At 39.8% G+C, this 27,505-nt stretch overlaps 2 protein-coding genes across 6 annotated transcripts in view; one reads left to right on the forward strand and one right to left on the reverse strand.

Moving 5' to 3' along the window:
• Nucleotides 1-2,652: 2,652 nt before the first annotated feature.
• uts2a (urotensin 2, alpha) lies at nt 2,653-4,563 on the forward strand. The gene is made up of 5 exons (XM_053483267.1): nt 2,653-2,732; nt 3,327-3,637; nt 3,760-3,864; nt 3,981-4,024; nt 4,168-4,563. Exons 2-5 carry the CDS (start codon nt 3,532-3,534, stop codon nt 4,279-4,281), a joined length of 369 nt encoding a protein of 122 aa, XP_053339242.1. The 5' UTR covers nt 2,653-2,732; nt 3,327-3,531; the 3' UTR covers nt 4,282-4,563.
• Nucleotides 4,564-7,542: 2,979 nt separating this feature from the next.
• The window catches only part of camta1a (calmodulin binding transcription activator 1a), a 436,555-nt gene continuing 416,592 nt past the window's right edge, over nt 7,543-27,505 (reverse strand). For 2 of the 5 annotated variants that reach the window (XM_053482710.1, XM_053482706.1), the window contains 13 exons: nt 23,778-23,962; nt 23,498-23,694; nt 22,723-22,801; nt 22,283-22,619; nt 21,534-22,039; nt 20,369-20,547; nt 15,881-16,118; nt 15,250-15,321; nt 15,011-15,031; nt 14,694-14,893; nt 14,191-14,265; nt 13,231-13,261; nt 7,543-12,131 (listed from right to left, as the gene is read on the reverse strand). In XM_053482710.1, coding sequence (XP_053338685.1) covers nt 12,099-12,131; nt 13,231-13,261; nt 14,191-14,265; nt 14,694-14,893; nt 15,011-15,031; nt 15,250-15,321; nt 15,881-16,118; nt 20,369-20,547; nt 21,534-22,039; nt 22,283-22,619; nt 22,723-22,801; nt 23,498-23,694; nt 23,778-23,962 — 2,153 coding nt within the window. In that variant the 3' untranslated portion in view covers nt 7,543-12,098. Of the gene's footprint in view, nt 12,132-13,207; nt 13,262-14,190; nt 14,266-14,693; nt 14,894-15,010; nt 15,032-15,249; nt 15,322-15,880; nt 16,119-20,368; nt 20,548-21,533; nt 22,040-22,282; nt 22,620-22,722; nt 22,802-23,497; nt 23,695-23,777; nt 23,963-27,505 lie in introns of all 5 variants that reach the window. The other 3 variants (XR_008356115.1, XM_053482708.1, XM_053482709.1) reach the window with 3 other exon arrangements.

Genomic DNA, 27,505 nt, shown 5'->3' on the forward strand with positions numbered 1-27,505 from the left:
GATTCTGTCACTAGGTGGCAGAGTAGCTGCATTTTTAAATCAATTAGTACTGATTTACATAAAACTATAATTACCACACAGATAATAAAGTACCACAGAAGCAATGGAGTGCGATGTACATTTGTGGCAAAGTACCTTTTAAGGGCAACAATTCTAAGTAAACAAAACAATCCAAGACATGAAAACTTGATCCATTATCAGAAATTAATTGGAAATGCTACAGGCATTTATCGTTCAATAAAAAAAAAGTTTTTTTCAGAGATTTGAATTATTCCACGGATCAATTAATTCGTTGTATAAACAGAAACAGTGAATATGAGTTTGTTATTTAAAAATATTTTTAATGAGCCATATGAACTTTAATTAATTTTAATAAACACTCTTTTATATATGCTTTTATGTCTTTTATATATAAATACTATTCTGGTTGCATATTGGTTAGCACTGTGGCCTTGCACCTCCAGGGTCGAGGGTTCAGTTCCCACCTGTGTGCATGGAGTTTGCATGTTCTCACCATGCTTGGTGGATTTCTTCTTTCTTCCTTCTGTTTCCTCCCACAGTTCAAAGACATGCCGATTAGGTTAGGTGGCGTCCCCAACTTGCCCGTAGTGAGTGTGTGTGTATGTGTGTGTGTGCCCAGTGATGGATTGACACCATGTGTGTATATGTATACACTGGGTTTTATGTAATTTATTTTTTAAATCAGGGAAAGACTTTATGCTTACCCTGCATATCTGAAGCATTTTAAGCTATGGTTTCACAGGGAACGACAAATGCGCCTGAAGTAATAGCAGAGGTGAGAAGTAACAAAGTGCTGTACTGTTGTTGTCCCTTTTTTTTCTCTTAGTTAACTTTTTTGGCAGCACAGCACAGCCTGGCACCTCCAGGAACAAGAGTTCGATTCGTTCCTCAAGTCTGTATGCATGAACTTTGCATGTTCTCCCTGTGCTTGATGTTTTTTTTCCAGGTTACTCCACTTTTCTTCCACAACCCAAAGACATGTAGGTTAGGTTTATTTGTTTTTTCAAAATTGCCTGGTGAAGTTGAATCCCACATACATGTCTGCCTGTCTTTCTGTACGGCAGGACTCTCTGCCTAACTTATTAATGCAAGGAGATAAAATTTTATAAGGTTAAGTATCTTAGACCTTGTTTACAATAAGTTGTACTTAATTTATTGTCAGCCAATTGCACACCCTGTTCCGTAATTGGAGAGTGAATCACAGATGAGAAATCGAAAAAAGTAGATCAAATAAAGATTCATTTTTCTTCTTAAAATGACTCTATTGTGTTAAAAATTCACTTATACCACTTTAGCGCTGTTATTCCAGCAATGAAAATATTAACAAATCCCAGTAAAAATAGAAATTTAGCTTTTCTATTTAATATCTATTGGTGCAGGTGTTTGTTTACATTGAGCAAGTAGATTATTAGTAGATTATATTAAAGTAGATTATTAAATCTTGCACATAATTGTTCATAAAATTGCTTTTTTAATTTTAATTAACATTTTAATTTAATTTATGGCACAAGTTTAACTTAATGCAGATATCTAAGTACTCCCCAAGGTTTATTAAATCCTGTCAGACAGACAGATATGCAGACAGACAGATTTTTTTAGACTGGTTTTTGGTTGTCCTCCAATGTATGAAACGTAAAGATATAATTGAAAGAGCGAGTTTTGACTAATGTACAAACAAAACCTCTCTTTTATTCATGTACATGAATGAATAACTTTTCTTTCACCTAGACTACTTGAGAGTTACTTACTGCACTACCAAAGAAAGATGTTTACTTCTCTCACTTTATTTTCATTCACAATATAACTTAAGTTCTGTACTCCAATATTTTAATCTAACATGACATAATTACATCATGACACATTAGACATAATACCCATCACTATTATTTAATGTACCCATTGCTACATATGTACTGTACATTTTGTATGTATTTATCAGTGAAGCATTATTGATGGTAGCTGGCTATCTATATATACATATAATAAAACTCAAAAATTGGCTGGTCTGTACATTGAAGGTATTTGTGAAAAAATAATTTGTGGGGATGTGAGATGAGTAATAAAACACACAAGATGGTTTTGGGATTTTTTTTTGTCTGTTTGTTTGTGGACGCATCACGTAAAAACCTACTGAACATATAGGGTTTTCACAGGTGTGTTTGGCTGAACTTGAGGTAACATATAGGCTTTGTTTAATCGTAAGAGAAGATATGCTTATTTGAAATTTAAATGGAAAACACCCTTGTCAATAAAAAAAAATCATTAGTTCACCTAAAAAATCACCAGATGGCGCTGTACATTTTGTAATACGCGCTTATGAGTGTCTGTGCGCTTGAAATCTACAGTACAGTACTTCATAAACGATCTCACACCTTCATTCTTCGCACTTTACACTAACACGTAAAAAGTTTAGTTCATTCCAAAATTCAACAGATGGCGTTTTACATTTTTAAACACGCGCGCATGAGTGTGCAATTTCGTTATAAATTGTACTGATCAGTTGATGTATGTCTGTTGGCGTGTAACTATAAAACAATTCCACGCGAACGAAGTCGCGTGCACAGCTAGTCACCACAATCACAACTAAAATATATATATTATATAATATATTTATATTTTATACATGAAGTAAAACAATCCTATTTACTATTTCACTTTGATTTAAGGATTTAATTAAGGATATTGAGCATCTTTTCAGATTTTTACCTGAGGTAAAATATTATTACCGCCATTCTTTCTCAAGGAAAGCATATTGTTATTTTATAATTTCTGGAGAACTGTAACGTTGGATAATTTTATAATAATAATAAAAAATATATATATTTCAGTTTACTTCTGTTTAGAAATCTTCCCTCCAGAAATAGACAGCAGGCTGGACTGGATTTTGTTATTAAATTTATACCTTCAGATAAATCCTTTTTTTTTAAAGGAGAAATTTGATTACATGCTAGCATGTAGCAAAGGGCCTGATGCTAGACTGTAACAGACAGGCAGGATGTTTATAAGGACTAATATTTACGTCACCAGCATCACCAAAAATTAAACCAATCTATTTGTGTAGAAAAATATTCTCATAAATAGATACTGTGTCATAAAGACGATATAAAATGTATTCTGCTTTACAGCAGGTATACAAATCACCATAGCCTGCCTGGTCACTGTGTGTCTGAGGTGAAAGGGTTGACACGGAGACATTTGGACACCTGTGTCACTCATTTTATGCATCTATTAAAAAACAAACCATCAACAGTGACACACAGGACACCGAACCGTTCCTGATTTTACTGCCGTGTTCATTGACGCAGGTACTCGATCAGACTGACCTGGTCTGACTCAAAATGCAAAAAGGCCTCATAAAAGCCCAGTGATATACACGTCCAACATGACGCCTTCGAGACGAGGGAAGTATATAAACTCAAGGTCCGTCTTGTTTGCTGCATTTCCACCGTCTTCACTCTGCTCGGTGAAACAGCACAGCTACAGTAGGTGAGGAACGGCAGTGAAGTCGAGATGGTTTGTAATTTGTTCATGTCCTGGACTCTCCTTCTGCTTTTCATCGACCCGTTGCTGGCACATCCTGTCTCAGAAACAGCAGACATGTCTTACCCTGGACCTGGTGAGTGCAAGGTTTAGAAATATGATTCTGTTTGAAAGTTTACTCTTTTTTATGTAGAATGCTGAAAAAGAAGTAGGATTTAAATATAAATGTTAGTTTTACTGTATGCGTCGATGTTTTAGACTCAGTTGAGGAAGCAGAAGGAGTCGGTCCTGAGGACATGGATTTAAACAGCCTTCTCCAGAGGACAACAGGCCTCAGTTATTCCCCGATACTCTCCAAAGATGGTAAGGCTGCTGACGGTTAATCCTTTTTCTTTTCATCATACCATATATATAACATTTTAATTTGACGTCACTGTTGTCTCCAAGATTTAATGTAACTTTTTTCTTTTGTTCCTAAGGTCTCAGAGTGTCTGGGCTGCTCCCTAAAGAAGCTCTTAAAGAGGTGAGATTTGCAGTTTCATTTATGTCAACCTGCTGCAATGTATTTTGCAAACATTTTTCAATCATCGATCAGTTTTGTGTTTGCCTGAGTGACTTTTGCATTGATTCGTAAAAATGTGTCAGTTAAATGCATCTCGCCTGCAGGTTCTGCTGGAGAAACCAGGTCGTCTAAGCTCTCTCAGTCACATACTTGGTATTAAGAGGCTGTACAGAAAGAGGGCCAATGGAGCTGATTGCTTTTGGAAGTACTGTGTTTAATCCTGGCACAGGAAATCACATGCACGTCTGAGAGACTGGGCTTGTGTTCGGGAAACCCACACACACACACACACACACACACACACAGATAAAATACATTCACACTGTGGTTTAAGGATTATTTATGGAGACATAGAACAAGTAGATAAAAGTAAACTACTTAATTCTGTGTAGTTGGGTCGTTTATATTTTTAAACACCGGCATTTTGTGTTGTCCTGTGAGCCTTTTGAAATGTTACTTGATAGTTGATATCTGCCACTGGATTATTTCCCTTTCTAGTCAATGCTGTAATGACTACATGTGGACCACTAATAAAGTGTTATGTTAAAAAAATAAAAAAATAATAATAAAAAAAAAGGTTTCCCATTGTGTCTTTGGTATATTTTATCTACAAATGAAATACAAACAGTGACCCTTTTAAAAATCAAACCTCAGTTCTATTGAGTCGTGGAACTTACACAGCAGTCACATCCACGTCTCAACTGGAGCTCTACTGATCCACTAGGTAGGAAAACTAAAATCAAGAAAGGTTCAGATGTGAGATTTTTCCTGTTAAACACTATTTTTAATCCTCTTTTCTCACTATGCGACATAACATGTGGTATAATTTCATGCTCTGACCCCAATCCCTATTGAATCCAGTTATTTTATCTGTAAAGGACTACAGAGAGCATTTGTTTGAGAGTTCTGTCAAAAAAGAGCCTAGATACAGTATGCTAATGAATTATTGAGCTTGGATGAATATTTAGAGAATTATTAAGATGCATGGGAAGAGATGAGCCTATGTACTTGTATGTACGTGCACTAAAACGCCACTGAGCATATACAGTGTTTACAACTGCAAATTTGCTGCAGTTGTTACCGGGTCAGTGGTACCACCACCCAAATATTAGTGGTGACAGGTGGGTTACAGTCAGTAGAGGTACAGCAGGTGTATCAAATAAAACAGGCAATAGATGCAATACATTGACAAACAGTATTAAACAGTGTTGCTGTTTAGGTAAGGCATAAAACATAATGTAATTGAACTCTAACAGCTTACACATAAGTATTGGTTAAGGAATAGGCTGCTGCAAAGCGCCTTAGATGCAGTAGTCAAAAAAACACACACAATTGTTGCTGCTGTGTCTGGTGTGTACAGTAGGCTATGTGTTGATTTAACACTTCCAGATTTCATTTGAGTCCAACTACGCCTACATAAACACTGTTCGGTGTTAATTCAACACTTTGGGTGTTACTTTGACACTGGGGAATTTGCTGTGTGTGTGTGTGTGTGTGTGTGTGTGTGTGTGTGTGTGTGTGTGTGTGTACAAGTATTTTAAAACTGGGACAAATGAGAAATCTTGTATCTGGAAAATCTTTAAAAAAAAAGTCAAACAGCATGTGTGGGACGACATCTGCTGAGTACAACTACATATCTGTTCCTCCTCTCGGTCCGGTAAGTAAGTCAGCTACATGATAGGGCCAAAGAGTACAGAGTATTACAATTAATAAAAACCCGTAGTTTAACTAGTAGCCATTCAAGAGCCATAACACAGCTGTAGTGTATTCAGTATAACTGTACTGGGACGGCGTGTTAGCCAAGGGACATCCCACTGGAACTGAAACATCATAAGCAGACAAATGATGCATTTTTACAAATGTAACTTTTGACTGAATATCTGACAGCTTGTCAGAAAGAGAGAGGAATTAAAAAATGTTAAGGTGATTGTACTGAATACACGTTTAAGGAGCCTGTATTGGCTAGCCATTAGCTATCTGCTTCTATTGGATCTATTTCCATTTTTGGAGCAAAAGTAAAGTAATTTTGGATCCATATTGTGTACAAAACCTTAGTTTCACTATATTTGTTGTTTACAAACCTTTTGTAGTAATATCGTGATTTCATTCATGCTGTCATACTGGATATCAGTAGAGCTGTGACTTCATGTGGCTGAATTACAGCCCGCTGATCTTCATTTTTCCATAATTAATCGATACATCCTCACCAATCAGAATAAAGCAATGCACATTGTCATGAGTCTTCTATAACGGCACACTCTGTCAGCTTTTCTTTTCTGTACAGCTTCAGTGAGAACAGATAACATGTAAAGTGCTTTTCATGCACAAATCTGGATAACTGTACTGTATATGCAATTGAACATGATCCCTTACCTTTGAATCCCTTACATTTGCAATCACAGTGTGTGATTGCAGTGTGTTGCATGAATATCTTAGGCTAATACAAAAAATACACACATAAATAAAAACATACACAGAGTGAGTGAGTGCAATTATGCACTCACTTACTCATCATCTATACTGTTTGCACACACACACACACACACACACACACACACTGATCATGTATACTGCTTTATCCTGTACACACACACACACACACACAGACACACTTTCAATTGCAGGCCATTTTCTCAGACCATGAACAAGAATGTTTATACTAAAATGGTTCAAATCCCACGACCACCACGTTGTCCCTGTTGGGCTCTTCAGCAAGGCCATTAACCCTAAAACTGCTCAGGTGTATAATGAGATAAAAAAATTATTTCACTCTGAATAAGGGCATCTGCCAAATGTCTAAATGTAAATGTAAAAAAATAATCTATTTTGTGCTCTCCTGAATAAAGAGAATGTTGTAGTATTAATAATGTCCACTAGGGGACACAGTTGAGTGTATGTGCAAGTTTTTCCTAACATTAACAGTGGGAGCCAAAAGTATTAAGACAACATATGCCATGTTTTATATATTTGTCTCTGTGCACAAAACAGATAATCTAATCACTTCAAACCTGTTTGTCAGAAGAGCTGTGTTAATGAAAGTTATCTGGTTTAGTTAATGAATGGAACAAATACTGTATGTAGCAGGACTTTTACTTTCTGATGCCGTGGTGTCACCTATGGTCAAAATAGCTTTAGGGAATTCTCAAGTGAATTGTGCACTTGGTTCTTTACCTAATTTCTGTACATTATATAAAATATTGACTGTTGTAGAGCAATTGCTATATGGTGGTAAATAAAACGCTGAATTTCATTTAAGTGTCAATACGTTTGGCCACCGCTACAGAATAAATGCTGCTACTATGATGCTTTGAGGCAGAGCTTATGTCTTATTCCCAGTCATCTCTAATGTAAAAGTAATAGGGACTTTTCATCCCCTTTGTGATGAACTGCACTTTGTTTTTTAATTGCAACCAATCAAGAAGTGATAAAACTCTCCGTAGACCATAAGAACTCATTATAACAGTTTTTGTCATTTTCTCCCTTTTTATTATTTTACAGCAGAAAGAATATAAAGCATTCAGAAAACATCTTTCATATTTTAAGGGCAATTCAAAACATTTTGCATGGCTTCAGCAGCTGAGTTCTCTTTTTTTTTTTAACATATCCATCATTTCAGTGACGGTTTAACATGCAGTTACAAAAATAAAACTTACATAAGGAGTAGGGAGAAACGAAAGAGAAATAATACTCCATTTTACACAAAGTTTGAAAAATAAATGAACGGTTGAACAAATCGGGGAGAAAAAGAGGAAGGACAAAGGCTATATAGCAAGGAAAGACAGCTAGAGAGGAGAGAGAAAAAGAGCTCTAACACTAGTTACACATGCAAAGTGTCGGCCCCGGTGGCCTAGAATAAAAGCAGGGCCGCTATTTTTCTGGGTTTTGGGAGTGATGAAAACGTGCAGGTCTGTAAAAGATGTCCTATAACTGCTGTCCATAAACTAGGCCTACTGAACACTAATCTCACACCAGCCTATCGGCATTTGCATAAGTGTAAGTTTGCATGTGTCCAATTGTTTTTTTTTTTTTGAATCTCCATAAGATCTGCAGGTCTCAACTTCATAAAACATGTTTATTGCTCTGTGTCCACAAGTGGAAAGTTTTGTGAGACAGATTTCGGCTCGGTTACGTCGATGTGCCTTGTTTTATTTGAGGATGGGTGCAGAAAAGCAGGAAAGGTAGTTTCAATAATGTGTGAAAGAAAACCACTAACCTAAGCTAGATGCCTGTGAGCTGATCATGAGACCATGTCTGGGCTGTGATGATCATTTGGTAAGCATTTCAGGAGAATCTCATGCCCTGTGAGTCCATGGCCCATCTAACATCTCTCAAGCACCCAACAGCTCGAAGGTGAAATAAAAGAGGGAATCTATTACATTAAAAATGAGGTCAATACTGTTATTTATTATTTATTACCTTGTACCTTTTTTTTATTTTTTTTTTCTAAATTCATACTCTACATCTATTAATGGCAGTGTTTCAGTCTGAAATGTAAGCACATACAGGACTGTAGCTCACACACCACTAATTATATCTCCACTACCCTGGGATGCCTTTCTTCCTACTGTCGTGTTCGCGTTTCGATGGGGCTTTTTTGGGGCCTGCGGTTATTCCTACGGTACACGAAACAAATCAGCTTTGTATGTGTTTTTTCTTTTTTGTTTTTCGATAAAAATGAACAGCATGGAATAATCAAAATCACAGTAAGTTGATCGGGACTCGGCTCTGGCTCATTTTCCCAGTAAGCAGCAGCTGATTCTCCAGTGACCTGCTCCACTTCCCCCTCCCCAGTTTTGGCACCCTGAGTAAAAAATACAAAAAGTGAGGCTAACTTGTCACTAACGCTAGGAGATTCACTCTAGAGGTCACGGTTATCCACTGCCTGCAAGTACAATGCTCGTTCTGACCCGGTTTTATATGTTTTATATATATATATATATATATATATATATATAGGACACATCACTTTTATGTGCATGCGTAAAATGTGGCGTGAAGACATGAACATCAACAGCTGACTTGTTGATGTGGCTGAATGCAATGGAAACGGTTAGAACCTTATTTTGAGAAATGTGTGTGCCACTCAAGAACATGTTAATACTGATTGATCCTATCCACTGAACGCCTCTCGTCTGCCTTTCCGTTCCTATAACCCTGTACCCTCCGAGGATGTATGAGCTACTAAACCAGCATTGCTTTATAGAACATTATTTCTTCCTCGAATCTATCTGCCTAACAAATCTACAAAAATAAGCATGCTCTGGGTGTGCTTTAGTCACCCGGTTATCTATGTTTCCCATGCAAGCATAATAAGACCTTCTCATGTGGCTCCAGCAGTGCAATAGCAGACATCCTAAACTGCTTCATAATGAAAGGATGGATGGATGGATGGATGGATGGATGGATGGATGGATGTAGGACTGGATGTGGAATCCTGACTGGCAGTTCCGACAGGCTTTAAATACGAACTGAGCTTTTTGCAGTGTGGACAAAACATATCAGAAGAAAACGAAATAACACATTAAATGGTCAGCATGATGAAGAGTCACTTTTACATTGTCCAAATAGTCGGTCAGTCCAGTTTGTTACATTGCATGCTGAGTGAAATTTGCTGTGATTAGGCACTTCCCACATGAACACTCGGAACTGTTCACACTTAGATAAACAAAATATATAAAAAAAAAACGGAACAAAACTTTTACAAACAGTTGTAGAGGACGAGCCACGTCATGGCACCACTTAAACAGTAATTTTAAAAAACGAATGGCAAACTAAATAGACTCGTGACCTTGTTTAAAAATCCATTTGTGTGCCATTATTTTCATTTTCAGCTTATTTCGAGCGCTGCCCGTTTATGGTCGCTCCCTTATTACACGCTCAGGAAGTTATGCACCTCCAAAGCTGGCTAGAACATGTGACATAAGCTACTTTACTGCCTAAATGTGCAAACAGCTGGTTCAGTGCCAAAGCGCGGCATCGGCCAAGCGTTTCTTCTCATTATCCTGTTACATCATTGTTGTTAGCACCAAAATATCCAGTCACATCATGCAGGAAAGACTTGCTCGTCTTTAACCATCACCAATTTTTCGTCAGTGTTGCAAAAAACATCAAAGAAAAAAAGAAATAAAAAAAAAACAAGCAGCCTTATAATTTATATATCATGGTCACTTTGTATACAGACTGTCGCGAACGTAGACAAAAGTTAAAACATCTTTGTGTTTTGAATTTACAATATGAGAAACAAGAGAAACATGGGAGACTAAAAGGTTACTTGTGAAATCCTCTCCTGTCTGTGGCACTTCATGTATTCACTGGTCACTGCGGATGAAATGATGAAAGTTAATGTTCTACCATTTCTCTGCCTCGTCTTCTGCTCGGCGTTCACATTAACTGGCACCAGTGGAGAAAAAGACTCTTGGTAACCCGTGAAACAAACGGATGTAAAACTCAACCGTTTTTTTTTTTTTTTTGTCTAATGATAATGCTTGTTGTTTTCTTCTACCTCATAAGTATGGTATTTTTCATATCTGCAATAAGGTCATGCTTTAGCAAATTGTTCTTCGTGAGAACATTCAAAATAAAATAAAATATTCTTATAGTGAAAGTTTTACAGAGCATAGCCACTAATGCTGTTCTTTTTTTTTGTTTGTTTTTGTTTTAAATCATCTTTTTTTTTCTGTATCTTTGATTTTCATGCACATAGCTCATCTTATCCCAGAGTATTTACAATATGTACAAACAATACAACCATACTTATTAGGCATTCAAACAAAACTATACAAATATTTAGAGTTCAACTTCCTGTTTTGACCCCTTATAATGAATAAAATAATATATTTCTAAAATACAGTCCTGTTCAGATAAATGTTTAGTTTTTTTTTAACTTCTCATACCGTTCCATCCACTTTCTTTATGTACAGAAACCGCGCAAAAATATGGATTTTTCCAACCCGTGCTGCAGGGCTAGCTTAGGGACCCTTCAGAGAATCTCTAAGATATCAAGGCAATGTCTGTGAGCTTTGTTTTAAAGGCCTAAAGAGCCAATGAAGGTCATTTGAACAGGATAAGAGCATCATGGATGATTACTAGTACTAACACAAACCAAAATGAGGCAATTTGTTTTCTTTTTCAAAAAGAGAATAAAAAGGTCCATACTGTAGCAAACTGCCTTAAAAGGAACATTATCGTTTTCATTACATTCAATAAGGGGTTAAAAATAAATTCATAGACACAGACATAATGTATTGTTTTTCTTCTGCAGAGATTTAGTGCTTTTATGTGTGCACTGATTTTGCACTTTTCCAATTCACACTTAGATTACGATGGGCTTTATAAGGATGAATAACATTAACTGAAATGTTAAATATCCTTTTTCAGCCTCACCCCTACATTCACTAATATGACAGGCTGCAGCCTTATAATTTACTTAAGTGACATTTTTTTTTTTCTTATAAACTGGATGTAAATAGATTTATGGGACATTTTCATTATATACCTCACCATATTCCTAAGCATTAAATTCGTTTAAACACCATACAACGATTTGAGCCAGGACCTGCCAGGTTTCTTTATCGATTTAATATATATATTTTTTTCCAGTCTTTCCACCTGTTCTTCACCTTCTTTCTCTGATCCTCTGAAGAGTCGCAACATCCTTTCCTTTCCAATGCGCTTCAAAATAACAAACCAAATCCATGAAAAAAGTGCAAAAAATGCCATGAAGCAAATGCATGTTTCTCCTCCAATCACATCCTCGCATTGAGTTTTGTTTTTTAATCCACTCTTAAAGTCAGCGCTTTCTTTTATAAAAGAAAGACAGAAGGAAGAAAGAGATATGAAAAAGTGGTGTTGTATAATAGCAGAAGTCTGTAGTTCTGTGTAGTTCTGTATAGAGTTGTACTCTTCCCACTTGAATTTCCTTTTTTTTCCCCTCTTGTAAAAGGTCGGGTTCAAACAGAAAAAAGAAGAAAAAAAAAAACAGGAAAAGAAGTCTGGAGAGGGATGTCACATTGCGATGGGGCTCGTCTGGATATCCTCATGTTCCCTGGCCTTTTTCAATTCTCTCACTCTGGGAAGGAAAAAAGAAAAACAACAGACACAAGGTTAACAGAGACAAAAGAGAAAAGGAAGTGCAACATACTGATATGAAAGGAGACGTGTCAGTGGGACATGTCCGAACCAGCACTCGTACTGGATTGTGGAACATAAAGTCTCCAATCCAACATGGATTCTTAAAAAAAATAAATAATAATAATAATAATGATAATAAGTCTTTGGGAATGTGTCCTATTTTTCTCGCGTCACATTGCAAATTTCATCTTGTACTTGATATATGGGACAAACTTAAAATAGTCTATACATTTTATTTGCTTCGTATATTAAAAGTGAAAGTCCTCCTTTCCACCCGCAATTCCCCCCAAAGATAAAGCTATCCGCTCAGACTGAAGCGTTTAGCCAATTCCCCTCGGGTCTCACAAATAAACTGCATAATTTACTCCAACACTCTGGTCTCAGCACTGAGCAGTTCTGCTTATCTTGTTAATAGTGGGATGATCTTTCAGAATATATTGACCGAGAGAGAGAGAGAGAGAGAGGGAGAGAGATCCCACCGGCACACACTGTAATAACACCTTATGAGGTATGAGTTGTTTATTAGCAAAAATACGTAAGCTAGCCAGACAGTCAGCTTATCATAGAGGAAGACTTCATGCCCCTTGGTAATGACACATCACTCCCAGCATGCCTGTCAGAAAGCAAGGCTCATAATCATCCCATCATGCAACACAGGTAACATCGTACACGTTTTTTTTTTTAATGGCTCATTCCTCAAACGTCCTTTCATCATAACAACACAGAAAAGAAGACATTTAGATTTCAGAGGGGAATATAAGTGGGTGCTTGTTTAGTGTAGTGGTTAGCTGGTCTTATTCTAAGGCTCACGGTCCATCTGTGCTTCCAGTCGGCAGCTGTCATGCAAGCAGGCATCAAGCAACAGTGATGAAGAGAAGAGGTAGGGAGATAAAAGGAGACTAGAGAAAAGAATGCCAGAGTGAGATATATTTAGATGAACAAGAGGAAGGAAATCGCAGTAGAGAGAAAAGGAGAGTGAGGTGAGAGAGAGAGAGAGAGAGAGAAAGGACGAACTGGGTTGCTGAGGCTGCACTCACCCGCTTGAACAGTCTATGGTCCATCAAGGCGCTTCGCATTAACAGCAAAACAACACCACACAGCTATTAGCACATATTATGTAATTTGGTATGAAGCAGAGGGAAAGGGAAGAAACCATATGGAGGGGAAGAAGAAGAAGGAGGACGGGGTGGTACTATCATGTCCGACCTTGTCTCAACAACTTCACACCATCTAAAGCTTCTGTTAAATATGACTGTCTCTTGTTTCAGTTTGTCCCTTCACTTGCAAAGTGACAGATCATTGTAACACACTGTGGTGACACTTGTGTCCTGGTCACGTCTTGTTAGTGATTCCTCTGCCTAGTCAACTACTCCATGGCTGGTGAACAGTGTAGACCATTTTATTAATTTGCGTGTGAAATATTTTATAAGAGTTTATGACATTTATGACCAATTGCTTACTCATGTATGGGTAATATAACACATACAATGCAGATAATTATGTGCTGTGTACTGTGTAGGGATGTTAATGATTGATCGGTCATCATTGATTAAAAACGTGTTAACCGATAATGCTTGTTTTGCATAATATTTCTCTGAAGCTCATGCATCTGTTATGTTGTACACCACTGCGGGGCATTTATTTCACGAGGAGAAATGATAGATAAGGTTTAATGAGAGGAAATCTATTTTCAATAGAACGGTCATAGAGATATTACAAAGCAACCTCATATAAAGGTCAACACTGGTTCATTGTAAAACGTGCCTTGAATGACTAAACAGCACATTTGTGCCATCACCACCCCCCCCCTTTACTACTGTCTGGCATTCACCCAAAATGCATGCACATGTTCTGCTTATCAATATACCCGTACAGATTGCACAGTGATTTATTACAAAGTTCCCTTATTCATGCCCTGAAATTAATTCCTGGCTGAACCAGAGTTACAGGATGCACGGTGGTGCAACCAAGAGGATAGCGTGTCAGTAGGAAATTACCTGTGGCGGCAGCGACGGAGGTATCGCATGATCTTGCGGGCAGCCTGCTCCTGTCTTTTAGTGAGCAAATTAGTTCTGAAATGACAAACAGTGATTAACACAATTAACACAACAAATAAGGTAACGCTTTAAAAATACACGAATCAAAATCACATGAAACGGAAAGCAACCGAATGTTAACCATCATCTCTACCTACTACTGTATATGGGGCCAACCCTGGGTTAGGACCAACTCTTGTCCTGAAGATTTTGTGATGAACATTCACTCCTGAGTTGAATTGGGTGTGTTAGAAAAAGGAAATGCTAAATGTGCAGGACAGTGCGTATTCCAATATCACTTTATACACAATAATCTATCGTGTCTAAAGTTGTGAGACACCAAGTTGCCTGTTAGCTTGTTCGTATAAGTCGGTCTGGTCACTCTTAAAAAAAAAAAAACACGCTAAGCAGACTGATGTTTTTTTTGTGTGTCAGGGCCCTTAGCCTGAAATGGAAATGGCTACCTGAGCTTGTGCTGCACCAGGGCCGATGTGGGGGTGCGTCTGTGAGGCCCGAGGTGACGGAACTCTCTGTAGCTGCGGTAGTATTGCTGGATCAGCACAGCCGCCCGTCGACTCTGCTGGAACTTTTTCTGTTCGTGGTAACTCCGGAACTTACTCTGGATAAGGATGGCAGCCTGCGTCATCTTCTTATAAAGTGCATACTGCCACAGAGCACAGGGATTAATTACCGATCCAAGGTGGAGGACAGGGCCACATACAGTAATACTGTATTAACACGTGCAAATGAGAGCTGGTGTTTTTCGAAATAATGGATTTACCTTCAATGCTATCCATGTTAGCTTGGAAAAGAACAGAAAAGATTAGCTATAGATGGTTTTACGATTAGAATGTGAGAAGGATGAAGGTGGCACATACTCATGTAAGGAAGAATGACTCTACATACAGACTCTAATCGCACTGATGTGTACCAGATTTGCTGCAAGTTTTTATGTATGATAGTTAGCAGTGACGCAATGTTGATGTCAGTCTGAAAAGACGTCAATCAGGGTCAACTTACCTGTTTATATTTTTTGTAACAGCGCTGAATGACAGCAGCTGCTACTTCCTGCTGTTCGCACAGTGGACGTTCCTGCAGGAGAGCAGAGCAGGAGATTAGAGCTGAGACTGGTCCAATGCCTGCAGGTAGAGACAGGCACTGTACCACCAACTGAGAGAGAGAGAGAGGAAGAAGAGGAAGACACAGAAAAGAGAGAGAGAGAGAGAGAGAGAGAGAGCAGCAGGAGGGAAGCAGGTGCAGTAGGCATGGGTTGAGGGTCAAGTTAACCACAACCCCCCCTGCTCTGTTTCAGCTGCCAGAACTGGCTGAGCAGCATGTGTGTGTTTGTGCCAGGAGCCCATGTGTGCAATGGAAACTCATTACAGGCAGCCATGGGAGGCAGCACACTTCATGAACATGGAAATACAGAGGGGGAAAAAGACAAAGAGATTGCAATGCATATGCTCCTTAAGCCAGGCCATGCGCTGGTTTAGCCACCTTTCCATGCTGAAGCCACGAGGACATGAACCTTTGTGGGTTTTGTGTCAGACAATGACTAACTAAAGACCAAAGGATAAAAGGACGATGACTGCCTGTCCACACCTCACCTATCAATCCCCAGCACTGCTATTTTACACAAATGGACGTGTACCTTGTACTTGCGGAAGGCGCTCTGTACCAGACGAGCAGCCTCATACAGCTCCCTCTGCTCCAGGTCGGTAAGGGTGAGCTGTGACAGCTCTCGCTCCATCTTGCTGTTGGTGGCGTTCAGGAACTCGGTCCAGTTGGCCGGGGAGGGCAGAGTACCCTTGTCAAATGGACTTTCACACTGCGGGGAACCGTCTGGACTCAGACCCGGGTTGGGGGTAAGGGGCTCGCTATATAGAGACCTTCACACACACAGACAGGACAAGGTGTGAAAAAGCAATTCCATATACAAGAGCTGCTAGAACACATTTCACTGTTTAAAAACGATAAAAATATCCTTTATTTATAAAATATTGTTTATTCTTTACATTTATTTACGCTTTATGTTCAAATATTTTACTATTTAAATATCTTGCAAGATAAACTTTGACATAAACACATTGAAAAAGAGCTCTAAATTATTGCAGGTAATATTTAAAATTTGACATCATATTTTTCTTACCACAAATTACCCAATAACACATTATTGTATGTATCAATTATTTAAATAGACTAAAATCCATATCTATCAAAAAAATGATGTTAAGGTAGTAATTTCCAGCAAAGACTTATAGAATGCACTCCTTTTCTGTGGTTGAATTACAAATTGAGTTCTACGCCCTTCTGGACCACCAGGGCAGTTTCCTTTTAGAACTAATGGAGTTTCCTTGTGTGCTCACCACCTCATTGAGTACTAATAGCAAAGCTGCCCCTTGTTACTGAGACCTTATGTATGGTAAAATATAAAAATTCCCCTCTTCCCATTCCCAACTTTCAGACTACACAGATTGGCTTGTACCAGAGCATCTTCGACAGAGACATTAACGACCTTGCCCAAACTTCAGCATAGTGCTGAGTGATAAAAATGGAAGGCTATGGCAGGACTACAACCTGTTCCACTAGATCTGTAGTTCCTTCTAGGAAAAGGAAACATGAAACTGGCAGCGAGAAGTGCAGAGCTCAGTGGAGCTTTCAGTTGCTTTGAATGTAGATACAGGTGGTTCTGGAAACCTGCATGCAGTGTGTGTGTGTGTAAGTGGGAAACACTTTCATCACATCGGAGCTAGACCTGTACCTGAATCATAGGTAGACTGTTGATTTGATTATATTTGATTTTAGCACTATAATTTCTAATTGGTTCTGAATGGAAACCTGACTCATCGAATCAATTAAATGAACTGACCAATTAATTTGCATAAATGATTAAATTGTAAAGCTCCAGTCCATAGACTGTCAAAAAATGAACTGGACAAATCTGGTGTGATGTCACTCATAGGTTTTCTGAAGATTTGAAACTGCATAGCAGACAGATCGTGGTCATGGGGGTCTATGGGGATTGACCAAGTTTAGGGGTCATTTGTGGAAATGCATGTTTTGGCACTCGGGCTCATTTTCAAAAACATGGGGTTGCCCTTTCCTCTATTGAGAGCATGACATGAGGAGGGCTTTCAGGAGAGAGAACATTCAACCTCTCCCTGACACATTAAAGTAATTCCCATATGCTTTAAACAGTCCATTATGGTCCATGTCCTAAAGTAACCCCAGCCCGCTTGCCTCAATGATTATCGGCCAGTGGCCATGACCTCAGCTGTGATAAAGTGCTTGTTGGACAGAGACTTCATCACTTCTTCATTACCTGTCACCCTGGACCCATTACGGTTCACATACTCTCCCAATCGCTCAACTGATGAGGCCATCACACGCCTCCTACACACAGCCCTGAGCCATCTGGACACCAGGAAGGAAGATTACGATGCTTTTAAAATGCTGTTAATTGACTATAGCTTAGCATTTAACCTTATAATTGCTTCCAAACTCTCCACCTAGCTGGAGGACAAGAGACTTCCAGTGGATCTTAAACATTCTGATAGCCAGACTACAGGCAGTCTGGGTGGGCAGACATGTCTCATCCGCCCTCATAATTAGCGACAGTTTGGCCACTTCCATACCTGGGTCTGTTCTCTGATAATGATGAAAAGGCATTCTGAAGATCAAGAGTCTAACTCAAGAACGTGACAGAGCAGCGTGCATGGAGCTTGCCGTGGCATACATAAAATGGATCTGCCATCAAATCCAGTGAATCCAATGTAATGTATCTTCACTTAAAATAAGTGGCTGGATTATTTCAGAGTGTACCATTTTCATAAAGGAGCTCTCAAGAACAGTGGACTGACATATCAATTTAAATTCAATTTGAACTTTGGCCTAATTCTATGTGCAAGTCAACCCAGAGCCACTGCAACAACAGTCTGCACTTACTCATGTAAAAAATTGGCTGCTGTGCTAACAGTCTTAGCAGCAAGTGACAAGACAGACAAAGTAGTGGTGACAGAAATGTGTGTGCATCCTGAGATGTTAGTCGAGCATTTTTCCTTCAGGCAATTGCTCAGAAGAAAATAGAAATATTCATGAATTATGCCTCGCAGCAAGGCTGACGGGTGAGGAGGATAGTGGATGGAAAAAAAATACAGAAGGAAGGAATAGAAAGATAGAAGAAAAATCAGCATATCAGATAAACTGTATGGGCTAGTGCTGTAACATTTTAAGATGTTAAACATATATTTAAAGTGCAGACAGTGGTGCTTTACATAAACCCCCTTAAAATGGGCAGATGAACACCTGTTTTGGGCAGCCTCCTACCTAACGGGCCACTGCAATCAGACAACAGATGCACTGTCTCGCAGCAAGTCTGTCTGGAGGTTAGTGAAGTCTCAGAGAGGTCGTTAGGGGCGTTTTCACATTAGGCACGATTGATTTGTACCATGCCTAGGAATGATTGCTTCCCCTTCCCACTCCTCTGTTGGCCAGCGTTGACGACCAGCTTTTCTCTCCGCTCTCGAATACACTTACATATTTACTCTCTCCAAGTCAGTAGGTGGCAGTATACACCTACTTGATTTGTGAGCCGCCATTAAACAAAGAGAGGAAGAGAACAAGAACGTTAACTTTAATGCTATTCATAATATTAATTATATTTCAAAAAAAATGTCAAGAGCTACGATCTTGCGTGCCTTCCTACTTTATCAGCTATGACTGTGTAGGTCAGCGGATAAGACTGACATGTGCTACATGCACACAGAGATTGCAGAGAGAAGCAACGGCACTGATGAAGTTGGGTCTAAACATTGATTCGCTTTCGTGCTCGGGTACGACTGGCTTCTATATCAGTGCCCAAGTACTCTGTACAGTACCCGAGACCACCTCTTCAAGCGGACTTGGGCTTGGTTCCTGAGTCTGAAACGATTGTGTTTTCACTGATCAAATTGAATCAGACTTTGTGGTCAAGTGTTCTCAGAAATGATCACAGGCCCGGGATGTGTAAACGCTCTAAGAAACTGTCAACTAAACAGTTTTTCATGGTATACGAACAGGAAAGAGATAGACGTTCTAAGCTAGGATCAGTTTTTTTATTGACTGACTAAATCTAAGACTGTATACTATACCTTAGCACCTTTGATATTGATATGGATGATACAGCAGCTCCAACAGTTGGTGCAACTGATGTTGCTAATAATCCAACTCTGGTACAACAAACCACAGTTATAATAAGGTAGAAAACATAAACAATAGACGATATTGCAGCAGAGTGTCTAAATAGAGTAAAAATGAACTTTTGGGTCACCTGGGTTGAAAGGAGTGACAGATGAAATGAGCGACATGCATGAGGTGTTAGTTTTCTAGCCAAGTTTTAATGCTAAAGCTATTTAATAGCAAACTTCCATTGGTTATAACAGTGACAATGTCCTGGTGGTCATTTTGTAATTTGCTGTTATATTGGAAATGTTGTGCAGTAAGATTTATTATGCCATTACACATCAAGAGCATCCTGGGCAGTGGAGAAAATGTAAAAGCAATTTAAAACAAAAAGCAATTTAAAACAAAAAGTTAAATGTGGTATTGACCAACACCTGTATGTAATTTAATTACTAGGTAAAGGTAATACAGACCAGATCTGGGTAACACTAGCTCAGACCGGTCCTGTACTGTGTGCTACTAAAAGATTCAGTGGTGGTACGCAATTATGGAAAGACTCACATTGACAACCAGGCACTGTAGCACTTTTTACCAAGAAAACATGTATGATAATGTTACGTCATCTCAAACACCACTTTGCCTTATTAGTAATTGCTTCTACGTTGTTCTGAATTGCCTCCGAACCACCTGTGTTTCTATGCTAACTACATTACTGCTAATTAACGTTAGTGCGAGCTTACATCAATGCACTGGTACTGTAGGTAGCGTTCCATTTTGACAATTTGAAATCTGACCCTGAAAGATTTGGTTGGCTAAGGCTATTCTAAGGAAATAAGTGAAGAGATATAATATAAAGAGAAACTTTACAGAGCTTTATAGAACTGTCCGCCACCTCCATGGTTTATTCTCCTCGCCTTTGGGATACATAGCCGGTACCAATTTAAAACTACTTAAACCCCTGCCCGCAGAGGCTCCTTACCTCAGATGGATGATGCTGGGTAGCTGCTCAACGTCTCCCAGGTAAGTAGCCAGCCAGCTCATGGTGCTGCTCAGGCCGCTGCTGTCTAGAGGAACAGACTCCACAGCCGAGAAGTTCTCCCTCTTAATGCGCTCTGGCGTTGCCTCAATTATGTGCTCTGCCAAGGTCATCATGTTTGCCTGACAGCGGCGAATAAACAGGGAAATGAACTGTTGCATCCAAGAGACTGAAACAGGTTTAATGGACTTCTACTTATTTACTTTTTTCTTACATTATATTTAAAAATGGCCTCTCATTTTAAGCCCTCTACAGGCAGAGGGATGAATTACAATTAACACTGCAGCATTGACAAAAATTTTCCATTCCTTTAACCCACCCCACCTTTTCTGTTAAAACATGTGGCTCATGAGCAGCTGTTTCAGCTGGGACACAGGACTGACTTTAGAGCTGAAAAACTGTGATAGTGTGACAAAATTATAGGATTATGATAAGTTCCAGTTGTTGTTTTTTTTACTAAATGTTGTTAGCACTTGACTATATACATGAATGAAACTGAATATGGCATACGGCACAAGATAATGAAATTGTTTTTTTTTTCTTTCCACGATTCTAACATCATATGCTTCTAACAACCAATTAGTACAGTCTCTTTATGTCACCGGTGCTGCTGCTTTCAGTAATGGATAACCTTTGTAAAATTACAAAATAGCACGCATCCAGAAACACAAAAATGTGTCATTGGCGCAGCTGCTTTTAGGAATTAACAACCTTTGAGAAATAACACACACTCACACAGGCATAAAGTTTCCAAAAACCCACAAATCAATCTAACTCTAGTGCCGCCACTGTGTTTGCGCTACACGACTGCCCTTATTCCCTCCTCCTTTCTCCACCTCCGTGTGACAGAGATGAATGGAATTGGAGGAGCTCTTGGCCCTGAGGGCAGATCAATCGCTGGAGTTTATTATGTGGTATTACAGGTCTGAGGCAGTGTGCTGGGCCAGACTGACTACTCTCTAATGCCACCTTATGTACATTAACACGATGGATGGCCAATCTATTGACTTAGTTTTCATAGTGTGAAGTTTCATTTGTTTATAAGCATATACATCTCTCGAGTTGTGAACCGGACAAGAGGATAGAATGACCACAAATCCGGCCTCACCTGTAGGTCTTCCATTTGTGAAAGACAGTCCTGGTTCTCCAAGTCCTCTTTATAGATAAGCAACTCAGTGTCTACCATCTCTCTGTCAGTCATGGTCATCATACTAAGGTTCTCCCCTCTCTGACGCAGCCTGGTCACCAGTTTCTCCTTCCCCATACTGCTTCCTCCACCTCCTCCTGATACTTTAGACCTGTAGACCTCCCTGGAGCTCCATTTATGTCCCCCTGTGCGAAATGTGCCCAGCTTGGCTTGTGGGATACCACTGATTTTAGTGCCTTCAGCAGCAGTGTTTTGCTCAGCACTGGGTGTTTCTGCAGGAAGTGTGTTTGGGCTGGTGGTGAGTTTGTGGAGCTGCTGTTGCTCCAGGCTCAAGGGAACGGAGACGGCTTTATTCGGTCGCATCTGAGCCATGTCTGGGTTCGGTTTGTGTTTCTTCGCTGCAGGGAGATCTCGCTGGCACTCACTGCTGTAGTAGCTGGAGGGCTCGGATCTGGGGCGTCTCAAGTCTGGATAAGAGGAAAGCAAAAAGAAGTGTACTCTGTCAGCAGTGGATCATCTTTCAATTAAATTTGCTCTCTGATCTCTGCGGTGCTGTTAGAGCTAATCCCAGGAAATGGGCTGTTTAAATTAGATTGCGCCACAAGTACCGCTCCACTCACCAAAGGCCTGCAGTAATACACTAGCCACTGTCCTGCCTAACACTGTCCATTTCCTACTTTTTCTCTTTGTGAATCATGTTCTGCACTCACCGGGAGTGATGTTGCTGGAGGAATTAGTGGTAGCAGTCATGGAGGCACCACTCTTGTGACTGCTAGGAGCCACCATGCTGTCGTTGGTCCAGCTGACAATCCAGTTGTCAGAGGAGGGGGCATCAGAGTTAGGAGAAAAGGTCATGTGGGTCGAGGGAGGCTGCTGTTGTTCCTCTCTCTGGAGCTGCTCCAGACACTCAGCCAGTTTGGTGTGGCCTCGAGAACGAGCGATAGACAGTGGCAGACGACCCAGAGAGTCTGGTATGGTCAGAGCTCTGCGGTCCCATTTGTACAAAACCACGGCTGCCTCGAGGTGACCCAGAGCACAGGCCCACATCTATATAAGAGAACCAAGGAGTGATATAGTTAGAAAGGAAACGCAAGTGAAAAAATTCAGTGCTTGCTAAAGGAGTCAGATGGATTGTTAAAAAATATTTTACCAAGGGTGTACAAGAGAAGTGGTCGACGTTAAGTGGGTCCACCTCAAGCTCCAGATCAATGCTGTCTGCATGCTTAGTGCTAGACAAAAAAAAATTAAAAACAAATCTATTTAGAATTAGGTAAAAGGATGTTAATAAAACATGTTACAGTGAAACCTCAGATTGCGAGTAATGCGGTTTGCAAGTGTTTCGCAAGACAGGCAAAGATTTGAAACACATTTTGACTTGAAAAACGAGCAAGTCTTGGTTTACGAGTACCGAGTATCATGTATCACGCATGTGCTTCTTGTTTTGATGCCGAGCGTCACGTGATCACAACTGAGCCAATGTTTTTTCTCTCCCTTGCGCTGCGAAATTGTGGGTAATCGTCTGGAATTAATTCCGGAATACGAGCACATTTTCGGAAGGAATTATGCTCCTAATTCAAGGTTCCACTGTATCCTGTTATGCAGCAAGACCGTATACTATATATCACATGTAATTGTTCATTAATTTATTAATCTTTATTTTTCTGATTTATCTTAGTCATGTTTATGGTGGATCCTATTATAGGAACACTGCTGTTAGGAACACGTTGAATAGAATACCAGTCCATTCACAGGAACTATTCAACTCACGATTTAGTGTATCTATTCAATATAATGGCATGTTTTCTAGGTGTGATAAATAAATAAATGAAAACATAAATTAATGACATTTACACACACACTCTTTTCTTTGTGTAACTTTTTTACATACACTCCATCTTGTCCCCCAGGTGTGTGATGTGACTCACCGCCACTTGATGAGCGTTTTGATGAGTGTGGCGTAGCCTTGTCCGGCAGCAAGATGCAGCAGGGTCATTCCACGGAAGGTTTTCGAGTGGATCAGGTGTTTGGATTTGGCCCAGCAGGCACGGTTCATCATCTTCTCACACACGACAACCACACGACTCTCAAACGAGCTGCCCGCCTGTCCCTGGACTGACAGACACTGAGGACACAAGGCATGTAGTGTTTTATTAAAAAAGTACCTAATTAATTCAAGTCAAATGTACTGCTTATCGGTAACAGTACCTGAGACTGACTGCTACTGCTGTTCCCTCCATTTCCACCACCTCCTGCTCCTCCTGCCCCTCCTGCCCCTGCACCAGCTCCTCCAGCTGCTCCATTGCTTTGCTGCTGCTGCTGGCCTGCCATCTCGGCCATCCTGCGCTCCATCTGCTCCAGGCGCTCGAGGATGGACATTCTGAACTGGTTATCTACAAGACAACCATTTTCGTGTTTAACAAATGCAAGGACAAAGGAAAAAAATTATTTTACCTTTTTTAAACACGTCATCACTCTAGTAAATAGATTTCATAAAACGTTGATATGTTGCTAGGACCAGGTGACCACAGAGCGTAGCTATTATAGTAAACCACGAAGGTTAAAGACAATAACAGCTTCAATTACTTGACACAGGAATAGAACCTAAAAGTAAACCTGTGGAGTAAATATATGAATACATGTGCTTTTCAGTTATTATATTTTATGCCATTGATCTAAAGTATGTACTGTCCATTCAGTAAAATGTGCAGCAAAATAAAAAGGTTCACAATAACATAAAAACTTAAAAAGATACAATTTCATAGTCTTGCACTTATCGTTAATAGACACAAAACTGTTTCATTCAATGCTAGGTGCCTATGAAACACCATGGTGGTTGACCTCCTACTTCTGAAATAATTTAGTCACTGGTTTCGATTTGCATCTGCTGTTGCTGTCTGGTTTCATGTTTGCTGTAAGTTGTGTGCTATAGATTATACTCAGCACCCATCTTATTTGCATGTAATCAGTCTGGAACAGTAATTTGTTTATTAATTCATTTTCCATCACTGCCTCTCCATTTCAGGGCGTGTTGAATTTTAAAGTGAATCCCAGAAGCACCTGGTGCATGGCCAGTCATTATACACAGGCATCCGCACATCTTAAAGCCCAATCCTAACATGAATCGTGTTTTTGTGGGTTTTGATGAAACTAGAGTACTTTGGAAAGAACCCACATGGAAGCTAGGAGAAACTCAGAATTAAACCTCACTCCCTGGAGCCATGAGACATCACCACACCATTTCTGCAATTAGCAAACTGAATAAAACATTTCTAATGAATATTAGTGAGCATTAACACATTTTTTATTACCACACCATCTGCAACCCAGTACGAAAAAAGCATGCAATGCAGAATATTGAACGTAGAGATATGCAGAAAAATCTTAAATCGTTGTAGATCTACATATTCTGCATGCTCTATAAAGGCAAGTCTGGTTATCTTCAGACAAAAACAGTACATTGATTTAGTCTGGCTGCTTTTCACACAGATTCGTGCCACTATATTAGCAATTGCAGTATTCAGGTGAAGCTGCCAGCTCAGAAGGGCAACACAAATGTCCAGTGTAGGGCAGGAGTGTGCATGATAAAAACTCATAACATGTACCGACTGCTTTAGCATCTCTCCTCCAGCCAGGATTCTGTTTCTGTGGCAACCTGCTGCTGAGCAGTAACTAGGCGACAAGAACATGCCTGCGCATGGCTCGTGGCAGCGTTACCATCATTATGTCTGTGAATGGGCATAGCAGGATGAACGCAAAACACAAAAGAGGCGAAGTATGACGCACTTTCTGTGTCTTTAACTGGAAACTTCGGATGCAGGTGAAACTTAACTTGTTGAGATTGGTTTCATTAGCCAAGCTGCACGCCTTGTTACCTGCCGATGGTACGCAAAACGGCTTGCGTGACTTTAAGGTCACGTAAGTTGTCACTGGATAACACCACAGTAGAGTACATGACTGACTGGGAAATTACAATTACTTAGTTAAGCCCTGAATCAATTCAGTAATGGAAATGGATTGCTATTCTGGAGCACAGGCTGAGGGCATGGAGTTACCAAACCTTCCAGTTACCATGTCAGGTGTTCAGACAAGCCTGTATCTGTGACTGTATCTGCTTTTGTTCTCTACTTATAGACAGGAAAATGAGCACTGGTGGGTGGGTGGCTGGCTGGATGGAGGCAGACGTTATTTGGGTAAAACAACGACATCCATCATGAGGCGTTCAACAAGGCCTGGGGGGATGTGCGTGGAAAAAAACATGGCTTGCAAATACATTGAAAGGTTCGCTCAATCAAAAAACATTATGTAGGTTAGAAAGCTAAACCATGTCTGTGCTTCATGTTAGGGCATGGTTGAAAGACAGAGGAAGAGAAACTGCAAGGCACAGATAGATAGAGACAGAAAAAGAGCAGAACAAAAATAACAGAAAACGGAAAAGAGACAGACAGCATGGCCGCAGCACGTAGTAGCAGTTTTGACATGTCTTTGTTCAGACCCAGTGCTGCAGTCTGCTGCAGTGCAGATGATGTCATCTCCACCTGCTGCTGCGAGTGAGCACGCTCAGAAAGCCACGCACGTCCACTGCAGTGGGAGAGGGGCTAAGAGGAGGAGCGAACAGCATACGGTCGGGGCTTAGATGGATTCCCCAATAGGAATAGAGGCCAGAGTGTGATGTCAGTAAGATCCTCCTATTTTGGTCTAGTACAGTACTTCTGTCACAGCCTGTGATTACTCACAGACAAAACACCAAGCCAAGACAGATACCTAATGCCATGCTTATGAAGAGATGCTTTCAGTATAAACTTTTATTTTTATTATTAATTATTATGCATATTATTTTTCATGTGTAACTATTGTGTTGTTATTTTTTTAATTTATTAATCTGTGTATTAAGTAAGTATGTTATGTGTCCCATATCTATAATCATCATCATCATTATCATCATATACTGTATGTATCATTCAAGCTTACTAAGACTGGAACGCTCACTGGACAAGATCACAATCTTCTAATGGAAGTCGTCCAAAATGCTAAACATGGTGTTACTTCTCCATCTCCTGAGATCCTTAATGTGTCTGTCATGATGTGGACATCAACTAATCTTCCAACTCCCAAACTAAAGTCTTTAGCCATCTGCTGCAGTCTCTGAGGTGTAGAGCCATAGCACAACCATCAGCCTTCCCATCTCTTGGTCTTTCTAAAAGTGACCCACGACTCAGCTGAGGCTTGGGCATGGGCATGAGATGAGAGGTCATGAAGACTAATGAGTTCATCCCTTGCAGCTTGCTCACTGTTGGAAGTACTTTATTAAAACTGAGTTTGCACTTTGAGTTTGTGAGGGCTGATGAGCCAGATCACTGCAGCATGTTCATCAGGTTCTTGGCTGCCCACAGACAGAACGAGGAGAGACCAGGTTTCAGAACGCAATTTGAAGAACAAAACCCAATACTTTTTTATTGTTTTAATAAGTTACTTGACAGCTTGATGGTTAGTACTGTTGCCTCGCACCTTTAGGATTTGGCATTCAGATCTGGACTCAACTCTGTGTGTGAATGTGTAGAGTTTGCATGTTTATGTGCTTGGTGGGTTTCCTATTGGTGCTGTGGTTTCCTCTCACAGTCCAAAGACATGCGGTCAAGCTTATTTGGTGTTTCTAATTTGTCCATACTTTGTGTGTGCTTGTGCATAGATCAGTTTATACAGTGTGACATGGTTACACACATGCTAGAGGAAAAATACAGTACATGGTCACAAATAACGCTGTATAAATACATTTATGTGTATGGGGTCGATATTCCCATCCAAAGATGTTTTCATGAGTTAATCCTCCAGGAAGTCAGTGTCAGATGTGTAACTTGTGTACTTATCCCACTACTAAACCAAACATTGGTAAGACTGAGCTGCTATCCCAGGAGATAGAGATCACACTACCTGAC

Source organism: Clarias gariepinus, chromosome 22, assembly GCF_024256425.1.
Source record: "Clarias gariepinus isolate MV-2021 ecotype Netherlands chromosome 22, CGAR_prim_01v2, whole genome shotgun sequence".
NCBI classification, from domain to species: Eukaryota; Metazoa; Chordata; class Actinopteri; order Siluriformes; family Clariidae; genus Clarias; species Clarias gariepinus.